General features: G+C 43.0%; 2 protein-coding genes across 3 annotated transcripts in view; both read right to left on the bottom strand.

Moving 5' to 3' along the window:
* LOC107672338 (kinesin light chain 1-like) overlaps positions 1-342 on the bottom strand; it is a 16,984-nt gene extending 16,642 nt beyond the window's left edge. Inside the window, exon 1 of the mRNA XM_016465484.1 lies at positions 246-342. The gene's annotated coding sequence lies outside the window, so the exon portion shown is untranslated. The remainder of the gene's footprint in view (positions 1-245) is intronic.
* Positions 343-785: 443 nt separating this feature from the next.
* The window catches only part of LOC107672344 (phosphofurin acidic cluster sorting protein 2), a 49,977-nt gene continuing 38,761 nt past the window's right edge, over positions 786-12,001 (bottom strand). The window contains exons 12-25 of one of the 2 annotated variants that reach the window (XM_016465492.1): positions 11,172-11,293; positions 10,951-11,083; positions 10,644-10,748; positions 10,189-10,295; positions 9,153-9,307; positions 8,955-9,065; positions 7,959-8,061; positions 6,740-6,772; positions 6,030-6,072; positions 5,512-5,554; positions 5,089-5,227; positions 2,649-2,872; positions 2,386-2,499; positions 786-2,241 (exon numbers count right to left, since the gene is read on the bottom strand). In XM_016465492.1, the coding sequence (XP_016320978.1) occupies positions 2,126-2,241; positions 2,386-2,499; positions 2,649-2,872; positions 5,089-5,227; positions 5,512-5,554; positions 6,030-6,072; positions 6,740-6,772; positions 7,959-8,061; positions 8,955-9,065; positions 9,153-9,307; positions 10,189-10,295; positions 10,644-10,748; positions 10,951-11,083; positions 11,172-11,293 (1,548 nt within the window). In that variant the 3' untranslated portion in view covers positions 786-2,125. The remainder of the gene's footprint in view (positions 2,242-2,385; positions 2,500-2,648; positions 2,873-5,088; positions 5,228-5,511; positions 5,555-6,029; positions 6,073-6,739; positions 6,773-7,958; positions 8,062-8,954; positions 9,066-9,152; positions 9,308-10,188; positions 10,296-10,643; positions 10,749-10,950; positions 11,084-11,171; positions 11,294-12,001) is intronic. The other variant, XM_016465493.1, reaches the window with a different exon arrangement.

Here is a 12,001-nt window from a genome sequence, read left to right as displayed (position 1 = left end):
ACACACACACACACACACACACACTCACACACACACACACACACACACACACACACACACACACACACACAGTCTCACACTCTCTCACACACACACACTCTCCCTCTCTCACACACACACAGCGCTTCATCACTCTCAGACCGTCAAACGCGCTTTATCAACAAGCACGCCTCTGGAACTGAACACACACACACTCTGTAACACACACACGCACATGGCGCGCTCTAGAAACTCGGATCTCGCACCTGGAATTGTCGCTTTTGTCAGGATTCTCTCGGCGCCCCTTTAATTCCAAGATGTCCGCTGTGGATGTGACAGTGCGCATGCGCACACGCGCGGACGCGTCGGTAGGAATGACGTCACTCTCTAGGCGGTAGTTCTCTAATGGGCGTGGCTTTCATTCCTGACAAAAACAACATCCCTCAGCAGCTGCACTGTTTCGTCTTTATTATTTGTTATTTGATATTATATATATTTAGTACTATTGTTGTTTTTTAATTGATAGTAATCATAAAATGTAAATGTAAACGACTATTTCACTGTCTTGTGTTGTGTATGGAAGCTTATTTCTGCCACGGAATAAAAGCAGTAAAAAGGCAATTTCGACTTTATATCTCATTCTGATTTTTTTCCTCAAAATTCAGATTTTTTTTCTCAGAATTGCGAGGGAAAATAAGTCAGAAATGTGAGATAATACGTCGCGATTACGTTTTTAAATTGTATTTATTTATTTTTCTGAGTCTGTCAGTGTGCCGATCAGAGACCACACAACCAGAGATTCGTTCAGCAGTGGATAAAAACGCTTTATTAAACACAACTGCATGTGCAAGCATGGAAAGAAGCAGCGCTATAAAATGCCATTACACACGAAACATGCATTAAAAAGTCTGTCACATAATTTAAAAATGAAGTTCTGTGCAAAGGTGCTCCAGTCAGCGTCCCGTATATGCGCCGCAGTGGATTATTCATGCTGTTCAATACAAACACACACACACACACACACACACACACACACACACACACACACACGTACTAGAGTTGATGGTGTGACTCTCGTCTAGCAGACGTACACAGAACCTTCCTGTAAACGCATCTGCGCGAGCATACACGGAGAACGAGTTCATAGTGGTTCTTAAAGTGACAGTTCACCCCAAAATCAGCATTCTGTCATCATGTACTCAAAGCTGTGCATTTCCTCCGTGAACATAAAAGACGACATCGGGACTGTATGGACTAAAAACACCGAGACATTTCTCTAAATATCTCCCCACAGTCAGTCATATGGGTTTGAATGACGCGAGGGAGAGCACATGACAACAGAATGAAGGTTTTTGGTGCACTGTCGCTTTAAATCAAAGTGCTGGAGCTAGAGCAGCCGGTTGATCTGCTCATACAGAACTCTTTTACTGTAGTAAAAGTGCAAATACTGCGTGTGATGAAGCAGCTTTGGTGAACTGGAATCTGTGTTTGGCATCTGAAGTGGGAGTGAAAACACTGAAGCAACGAGACTCAACACACACTCAGATCCAATCAGTCCCATGATAAAAGGAGCTCGACGGATTCTGCATGTTCCTCCCAAACTTCAGTTACTGGTGTCTCCAGTAAATGCATCTTGATTTAAGAATCTTTAGACATTTGCACTCTTGCAGTGTGATCAGAAGGTGCAGTTAAAGTATATTCTGTCAAAAATGAATTAAAAAGTAATGATGATCTGTTGGAGGTTTGAAGCATTGATGTAATTGATAATACAAGATGTGCTTTGAAAGGCAGGTTCAGTTTAACAGTTTCATATTCAACGTGTTATCACAAAATACTAGAGTTTACATCAGGGTAAAAAAATCCATTTAAATTCACAGCAAAACGCCTCCACACGGCCTGTCGGCGCACGCGTGTTCTCTATCAATCCCATCATGCACCTGCAAAATTCAACACAGGATTTCACAGAAATGATAAAAGTAGCAAGAAACAGAAAGTGCTTGGCGTTTGCCGTCCGTCATCATGACCGATGGCAGCCGTCTTCAGAGGAAATATGACCTGCTCTGTGTATATAGTGCCACTGAAAACACACGCGACCACACGAACGAACCGGAGGCAGCCAGTGACGTGTCCTCGTGCAGGCGTGACGTCACGCGTGTTTGCTGTAGCCGAACACACCGATGGGGAAGTGCTTGACGTGAGTCGGCCACTGCGCGGCCAGCTGGAAGAACTTCACATCGTTCCACTCCACGCCATCGATGGAGACTGAAACACAAACACACCGAGTCAAACCCATGACAACGAAGCATGATATTATTATATTTGATCGTATTTTTCCATTGTTGTTTAATGATGTCGATACTGTAGTTATTATTATTCTGCACTATTGTGATCAGCTGAATGCGTCACCTCGGAGCATGGTGTGCTGGTGTTTGGCCGCACAGATGAGCCGGCTGATGCCGTCGATCACCTGACTCTTAGAGTCCACCTCCTTCTCCTTCGGCTTCTTACTCAGAAAAATCACTGTAAGACACGCGAGACAACACTGACATCTGCCGCGCCGTCGCTGTATGTGAGCAGATTTATTATTAAAACTGACGCCATGAGAACGCCAGCTACAGGACCTGAGAGAAGCCCTGCCCTTATACACTGCTGCTGTGTGTGTTGTGCACCTTTCTTGTTCTTCTCTTTGGTGACGACGGTCATGGCCATGCTGTGAGGAGCGCTGGGGTCTCCTCCGCTGGGCAGACGGCTGACCTGCAGCGAGCGGAAGTTACTCTTCAGCGTGTTCTTCAGACCCACGTCACGCTTCTCACCCTCACGCTTCTTCTCTCCGCTCTGACACGTCCAGTAGTCCACCTGCAGCCCCATCAGCTCTCCACCTGTGCACGGAGAACTGCACACACACACACACACACACACACACAGCCAAACACACACACACGCATGCAAACACACGCACGCATGCAAACACACACACACGCATGCAAACACACGCACGCATGCAAACACACACACACGCATGCAAACACACGCACGCATGCAAACACACACACACGCATGCAAACACACGCACGCATGCAAACACACACACACGCATGCAAACACACGCACGCATGCAAACACACACACACGCATGCAAACACACGCACGCATGCAAACACACACACACGCATGCAAACACACGCACGCATGCAAACACACACACACGCATGCAAACACACGCACGCATGCAAACACACACACACGCATGCAAACACACGCACACACACACACACACACACACACACACACACACAGCCAAACACACACACAAACATGCAAACACACACAAACACGCAAACATACACACATGTCAAGAACACACCACATTCAAACTCTGATCACTGCAATGTGTTTGAGTTCTTATTATTTTTACAATGATTTGTAAACCAGTAAAACATGTACAGTATTTGCATTACAGTAAGAGATGTAGGGCTCAAATGAACCAGCAACAGTTCTAGAAACAGTCTGAAGAATATGAACAATCTTTACTGTATTTTCCGGAAAATAAGTCGCACCTGATCAGAAGATGCACCGGGTCGGAACTGCATTGTTGAGACATGAAGATATCACGGACAAGTTGCTTTTATTATTACGTTCAGAAATACTGATAAAACAACACATTTAAAATCATTATAAAACAATTTATTATTTTTTTTTACCAAAACCAAAATTAATGTTTTCAATTAGCTAAAAAACAACACTGAAAATAAAAGTTTACTTAATAATCAATTAATTAAAAAATGTCAGAATTGTATAATATATAAATGTTATAAATGACCACTCGGCTTTATATAAGGCAATTCAAAGTAAATCCTTGTTGAAATATAAGTATTTGAATGGCAGTTGTAAAAAAAAAAAGCTTGTTTTATTATTAGCAGATTTATTTATAAACATAAAATAATGAAGACAGCAGGTTAAGTAAGAATGTAATGAATATGTAATGTAGTGCGTATGTTTATTAAAACGCGCTCTAGATTTTTTTCTAGCTGTGGACAACATTTATTTTCAGCAGTATATTTTCGGTTGCTGAAATGACGGTGCATCACTACTACAACAAATCCTTCACATTTATGTGAACAACAGAAGAGGAATGACAAATATAAGTATAAAAAAGTGGCATTTGTTATAAACAACATTTATTATAAACGCAGAGCCCAAACTAACGGTGTGGGAAATAAGTACACTGTAAAAAATGACCGTGAATTTAACGGTAAACGACTGTAAAAATGCTACAGTAAAAACCTGCTAAATGGTTAACGGTAAATTCCCCTACTATATACGGTGAAAAACTGTATTGGACATTGCATGTAATTTTACGGTAGTATACCGTTTTTGGAAGTGAAAGAGACCGTATAATTTACAGTAAATAACCGTAAATTGACATTCCCAGAATTCCCTGCGTTACATTTCAAATTTTATGTTTTTTTGTTGAACTAACTGTTTCTTCTTAGTTTTTTCTTATCAGTTTTGTATATTAGGGTTGTGTGTTACACCTAATGTTGTTAAATGAATGTTTATTGCATTATTTCAGTTTCATGTGTGTTACCATGATGGTGTTTAGTGTTTGTGCACCTTCTCTATATGTTATTATTTAAAAGCTGCTTGTGATGGGCTTTGGTTCATCGTGTGACTTTCTCATTACCTCCTGCATTTGGTGGTTATCAGTGTATTACAAAGGTACAAAACAGATTTCAGTACTTCAATAGGTTGGTATATTAACATTATATCAGTTAATGAAATTACGGTATTTTACTGTAAATTTAAGTTAAAACCGTAAAACCTAAAATGTTGCTACTGTATTTTTTACAGTAAAATTCCGGCAACCACAGATGCCGTTTTTTTACCGTAAATTTTACAGATTTTTTTTTACAGTGTATGCTCACGTGCCTCTCTCATCCGACAGCAATACGAATGTGTGCTTTCAGCAGCTTTAGTGTGCTTCATAAGTCTCGGCACGTTTCATATGATGATTTATTTTCTGGAAAATACAGTATGTTGATTTACTACTGTAATGTGACCCAGATTCACTCAAACACACACACACACACTCGTGTGATGATGTCATACCCCATGCCAGCAAAAACAGCACACACCGAGGGCGACGGGGGCGGAGTCACACACATCTCCTTCCCATAGGGTGTGGCCGACTGTGGCAAGGGTGAGGAAACCACGCCCACATTCCCGCCCATGGCATCATCAGAATCCACTGAGAACAGAGAGATGCCACATGAACACACACACAGTGCGCTGACCTACATATGAGGAGCTGATGCACTGCTGCGGCCGCAATATGAACAGGACTGTAAAAGCCTCGTGCTGTAAAATCTATTTATGTGACCGACTGAAAGAGAGCGTGAAGCTCGCAGACGTGACCTCATTTCCTGAGCACCAGAAACCTGCGTGATGACGCTGTCAAACACCCAATCCCATCACTGGAGCTCACGCTTGCATCACAGACATCAGCTGTGCCGAATGAGGATCTGAACTCACCTGATGTGGACAGACTGTGTTCAACGATCCCCACCTTCACCACCTGACGGCACAAGAGCACATCCACCAGCACTCATGAGCAGTAGCGGTTAAAAATTCAATATCGTGTCAAATGTTCATTCATGCATTTCAGGGGTGGCCAGCGTCGGTCCAGCAGAGTTCTGCTCCAGCCCTAATCAAACACACCTGAAGAAGCTAATCAAGGTCTAAGGGTGACTAGAAAGCACAGTCAAGGTTAAGCAAAGCTCTGCAGGACCAACATTGACCCCCGCTGTGATAGCTCATGCAGACATGATCATTGTGTCCTCGTTTACTTTACCGCACAACTGTCACAAAAGGAGATCTTTTGAGGACTGTCCCAGTGTTTTTGCTCATATAATAAAAGTCAATGGGGTCCAATGTTGCTCAGTTCTCAAAATTCTTCAAAATTCATTTTCTTTGACAGAATGATGATGTTTGGATGAACTAATGCTTTAAATCTCCCATCAGCAGCAGTGTCAGTGGATCTGGACTCTCACCCCGATAAATGGCACAAATTTTTGGCACGAATCTTCATCCGGACTGCAGAGAGAGAGAGAGAGAGAGAGAGAGAGAGAGCAGGTGAGAGCGGCGCAGACAGACAGCTTCATGAAGCACACTGAACGACACTGGAGACCAAACACGTCTGATCGGAGGAATGGAGCTTCACACAACATCACCATGAGATGAAACAAAATCATCCGTGTGAATGAGTCTCTGACACTGATGAGCAGTGCAGCATGGGAAATACAGGCACTGCAGTGACTTTAATAGTGTGTGTGTGTGTGTCTGTGTGTGTGTGAGTGAGTGAGTGTGTGTGAAACTATGCTACCATTGACGTCATACAGTACATATCACTACCATCAAAATGTTTTACAGTAATGACTGCCATTTTATACTTTTTGTCATCCAAATGAATGTGGAAATATGTTTTGATATAATATTGACATGTTAATATTAAGAGTATTATGAATGAGTGTGTGTGTGTGTGTGTGTTCATATCCTGTCAGATCAGACAGTGAGAGCAGCAGAAGGGCGCACAGGATTCACAAAGATCCGCAGATCTTCAGGCGTCGATGCGCGTGTGTGACGTCTGAGAGACTTATATGACACACACGAGCTCTGAGCGATGACAGGGAAGCTCATGTGACTGGAGGTGGACAGCCAATCACATGTAAAGATGGAACGGTAGAGGTCAGAGGTCAGATACCTGATGTAAAAATCTAAATACAAACTCCTCTTCCTTGGAATGCAAACAAAAGATGAGAAGAAAACGAGTGCAGAAGTGTTATTAATATATAATAATGAGTCAGTCAGAGGATGTGCAGACATCAGCTCATATGAACTAGATTAAAATAGGAAATATTACATTAAAACAAGCACAATATCTCATCACTCAGAATCAAACGCATGCAAATGCATGTTTGGTTTTTATCCATCAAATTGATTGCATTAATTCTTATTCTTGATAATGGTTTTATTTGCTGAACAGAATGAATGAGGCAAGCGTTAACTCAAATCAGGCGCGTGTGTGTGTGTGTGTGTGTGTGTGTGTGTGTGTGTGTGTGTGTGTCAGGCAGCGTCACTAGAGGGAGTCAGCGCTGCTGGATTGAGTTTGCGAGTGAAGCTCAACGTGGCTCTTGTTAGCGGATGAACTCCAGCCTCACCTTAGTACCTGAGCAGTTCGAGATTGTAGAATTTATTAATAACCTTTGTTTTAATCATGTTTTTAAACAATCACATTTTCACACCTGCCTCTGTAAAGCCTGACATGAAATAATAGTCAGAAAAATCTATTTTATTGAAATGGAACAGTTTATTGACAATTTACACAAAATATTTTTTAAACCCCCCCCCCCCCAAAAAAAGGTTGCATGTTTTATGTTGAGTATCATATTTGATCTGTCAGGCTTTTATGGCTCATATAGTCTGATGCAGTGAGAATATGGAGGAAAAAACAGCTCGATTTTATTCAGCGACTTAATCTGAGCAAAAATATGAATTTGCTGCAGATGCTGGTATTTATCTGATGAAATTATGCTGCTTGTAATGTAAATCAGTGAGATCTGTATAACAGTACAGCAGATACTAACATGATATAAATATCAGTCGTGGCTCTATATCTGCAGTAATCTGTCTCAGTAAAATGAGATTGAAATGCTCCAAACATATAATGCAGTGATTGAGAGCTGAAGAAATAAAGGCTCCTCAGAAGATGTGAGATGTTCTGGAGGCTTGTGAAGATCATTCCTCCGCTGAGGAACAGTGAAAGTAAAGCTTCTGGAAACAAACGCTCCTCAAAAGATCCTGAGGATCAGATTTGAGACGCAGTGATTTTTCTACAAAATTATTCATAGAGAATCAAGTAATGCTAAATCTGAGCTACTTCCTGAAGGATCGTTTGAACACACACACAAACACAAACGTACCTCTTCTGTCTGTAGGTGAGCATGGCTTCAGAGATGGGAAACTGATGAGACACATTCGCACCAGCCAGATACTGGATGATCCGTCCAGCTACATCAACAGTGTCTGTGGAGAGAGACAGACAGACGGTCAGACAGACAGACAGAGAGACGGACAGACAGATGGACAGAGAGACAGAAAGAGAGACGGACAGACAGACAGACAGAGAGACGGACAGACAGTCAGATAGACAGAGAGGGAGACAGACAGAGAGACAGACGGACGGACAGAGAGACGGATGGACAGAGAGACAGACAAACAGATAGAAAGACAGACAGACGGTCAGACAGAGAGACAGACAGACAGATGGACAGAGAGACAGACAGAAAAAGAGATGGTCAGAGAGACAGATTGACAGACGGTCAGACAGAGACGGACAGACGGTCAGAGAGACAGATGGACAGACAGACAGATAGAGAGACAGACAGATGGTCAGACAGAGAGACGGACAGACAGACAGAGAGACGGACAGACAGACACAGACAGAAAAGCAGACATATACAGACAGAGAGACAGATGGACAGACAGACGGACAGAGAGACACAGACAGAAAAGCAGACAGATAAAGACAGAGAGACAGATGGACAGACAAACAGATGGACAGACAGACATACAGTCAGATGGACAGACAGAGAGACAGACAGATGGACAGACAGACAGACAGTCAGATGGACAGTCAGTAGTTAATGTCACGACTCCGCTGCAGTTTGATCTCCATATGAACATCAGAGTCACACTCGTGTAAATGAGCGCGAGACGAGCCGGTGAGAGAATAAGGGCAAATGTGAGAATGAGCGAGGTCTGAAGGGAAATTAGTCTAATGTGAGACAGATGCAAGTGAAACAGACACTCACACATCTGTCAGTCCCTGAATATCTTCCCCTCACTGAGCTCTCACTAACAAACACATCCGAGAGGCTCATTTACGCTTCATTAACATCACACACATCAGTCAGTACCTGCGCTGGGAGTCTCTGACCGGCAGAACAGCTCCCTCCACGACGGGTCCATGAACATACTGTTGAACTTACTGTCGAATGTCGACACGTACTTGGCCAGAGGATGGGAACCTGCAAGACAGACACGGATAGCGTGTAAAACTCACCGGACACATAATAAAGCAGCATTATGGGCTCACGATCAGCGTCAGCACTCACCGATGGGGATGATGAGGAAGCGGATGTAGCTCAGCCAATCAGGCGTCTTATTGGCCAGTTGCTCTACAAAGAAGCGCAGCACTGTACTGAGATAGCTCTGATCACCCGCCACTGCCACCTTCACAGTGGGCGGAGTCTGAGCGTTACAGTTACAGCTGTGGGAGGAGTCACAGGACACAATCAAACACTCAACTATAATGACGATAACTTTAAAAATGTAACAATATTAACCATGTTGATAAATTCAGCAATAATGATAACTATAATCGTATGCAGATCAATGGACGATAACATTGTTTATTATTAACGCGCTGAAGTTTTGTCATCTGCTGCTTGAGCTCTTTAAAGCAGGATGGATTCTGATTGGCTGATGGTTCAGTGAGCGTTATGAGGATCACATCACACTGACAAGTGTGATCCTAATGGTTAGAGAGTCGGACTCGTAACCCAAAGGTTGTGGGTTCGAGTCTCGTACCGGCAGGGATTGTAGGTGGGGGGAGTGAATGTACAGCTCTCTCTTCCACCTTCAATACCACGACTGAGGTGCCCTTGAGCAAGGCACCGAACCCCCAACTGCTCCCCGGGCGCCGCAGTAAAAAAAATGGCTGCCCACTGCTGTGTGTTCACAGTGTGTGTGTGTTCACTGCTGTGTGTGTGCACTTTGGATGGGATAAATGCAGGGCACTAATTCCGAGTATGGGTCACCATACTTGGCCACATGTCACGTCACTTTCACTTTCACGTCACTTTCAACTGCAGACGCTCAAGAGACAAATGATAATGAACCGCTGTGACGATCAGAGACGCTTTCAGAAGCACAGTATTTATAGAAGTGTGTGTGTGTGTGTGTGTGTGTGTGAGTGTGTGTGTGTGTGAGAGTGCGTGTGAGTGTGTGTGCGTGTGTGTGTGTGTGTGTGTGAGTGTGTGTGTGTGTGAGAGTGCGTGTGAGTGTGTGTGCGTGTGTGTGTGTGTGTGTGTGAGTGAGTGTGTGTGTGAGAGAGTGAGTGTTTGTGTGTGTGTGTGTGTGGTCACTCACAATCTCTGAATGCGTGTGACGATGGTGTTAAATGCGGCCTGGACGTCAGCGGCGGAGCAGGTCGACACAATGGGCTGAGCGTGTTTCTGCAGGACCTCCGCCACATACTGAACAACAACAACAACAATGTTATTAAACACAATTCAGCACAAAGACATCTGAAATATGCCTGTAATCATCATAATTCTGTGTTATATCATTTATCTCCAAACTCCAGTGATGATGAGACACTATGTGGTCAGTACGAGAAACAAAAGAAGAAACATGAGAGTGAAATGATCAAACACAGATGGATGATCTGTATAGTGATTTATGGACAGGAATGAGCATGACTAAATAAATATTTTAATCCCTATGCAGAATTACTAAATTTACGCTTCTGCATTAGGCTGATGCTATTATCCAAAGTGCACACTCACACACACACACACACACACACACACACGGACACACACCTGGCCCTGCCAGTCCACTGTGTTGATGAGGATGATGTTCTCTGGGAGTCTCTCGTCTGAGATCAGGATCTGATTCAGCTGATCATACACTGATTTCCTGGGCACCTGCACAACACAAACACACATGAAACTAAACTCCCTCTCTGCAGATATACACATACAAATGATTCACACAATAAAAGGTAATGGACACATGATGAGACTGTGGTCACTGTCAACCTGAAATCAGAATAAAGTCACTTTTACTGATTCTGTTGGAGTGACAGAGGAGTGTTGATCTGGTGTGTTCTCTTGAGATCTGACGCACCTGTGAGCTGAAGCGGCTGTCGAGCGAATACTCGCTGTCCACGCTGATGGTGCGCTCGCTCTGAGCTCGGGAGTTCTGTCTGTCCTTCATGGATGTGCTGCGAGCGCGCCGCGGGACCCTGCTCTCCGCTTTACTGGAGGTCATAAAGACAGAGATCCGACTCACTCAAGCAGGTCATTTCACTTTCACAAAGCCTGTGAAAGACGCGTGTGAACGTGTACCTGGGACTGCTGTGATTCTGGGACTCAGTCTTGCAGAGTTTCCCACCGGAGCTGTTCAGTCGATCGCTGCTGGGCTCTGACACATCTGCCATTACTATCCCATGATGCTCTGCATCCACCTCCTGCAGAGACACAGTGAGAGACGAATAAATGAACTCATCATATGATTTCGTTGAGGAATAGTTCACATAAACAACATTTGACACTGTGTCATTGAAATATGTCTTCTATTCATCAGTGATGCATTAAAATAAGTGACAGTAAAGACATTTATAATGCTGCAGAAGATTTGTTTCAAATAAATGCTGTTCTTTTGAACTTTCTATTCATCTGTGAATCCTGAAAAATAAATATAACAGTTTCCACAAAAATATTAAAGGTGACATAACATGAAAATCTGATTTCTCTAGGTTGTAAGTGCTATAATCAATAAACATGATAATCAGAACCAAAACAGATGTTTTTTAGCAGGTCAAGGCGCAGCTCTATTCTGGAAAAGGGGGCGGGAGCAGCAGCTCATTTACATTTAAAGAGACAGGCACACAGCGTGTTTCTGCTTCCACTCAAAATAGGCATTTTCAAAATGATAAACCGTATTGGCCCGAATATAAGACGACCCTGATTATAAGACGACCCCCCTTTTCCAGATCTACCTTTTGGAAAAAGGCTTTTTAAAATCCAAATCTTGTTTTTTCTCAGTAGAACACATTTTGTCTTCAATTATTTTCATATTGCATATTTTTCCTATGTTAATGTTTTGAAAGTATGGTAAAAACTGGTCAAATGTACCAACAATCACATTTAAAAAATATACACTTTTTGATATACCA

The sequence above is a fragment of the Sinocyclocheilus anshuiensis genome, unplaced genomic scaffold (assembly GCF_001515605.1).
Source record: "Sinocyclocheilus anshuiensis isolate Anshui unplaced genomic scaffold, SAMN03320099.WGS_v1.1 scaffold92, whole genome shotgun sequence".
NCBI lineage: Eukaryota > Metazoa > Chordata > Actinopteri > Cypriniformes > Cyprinidae > Sinocyclocheilus > Sinocyclocheilus anshuiensis.
Note: the sequence above shows the minus strand (reverse complement) of the source record. Positions and strands in the feature narration are given on the sequence as shown.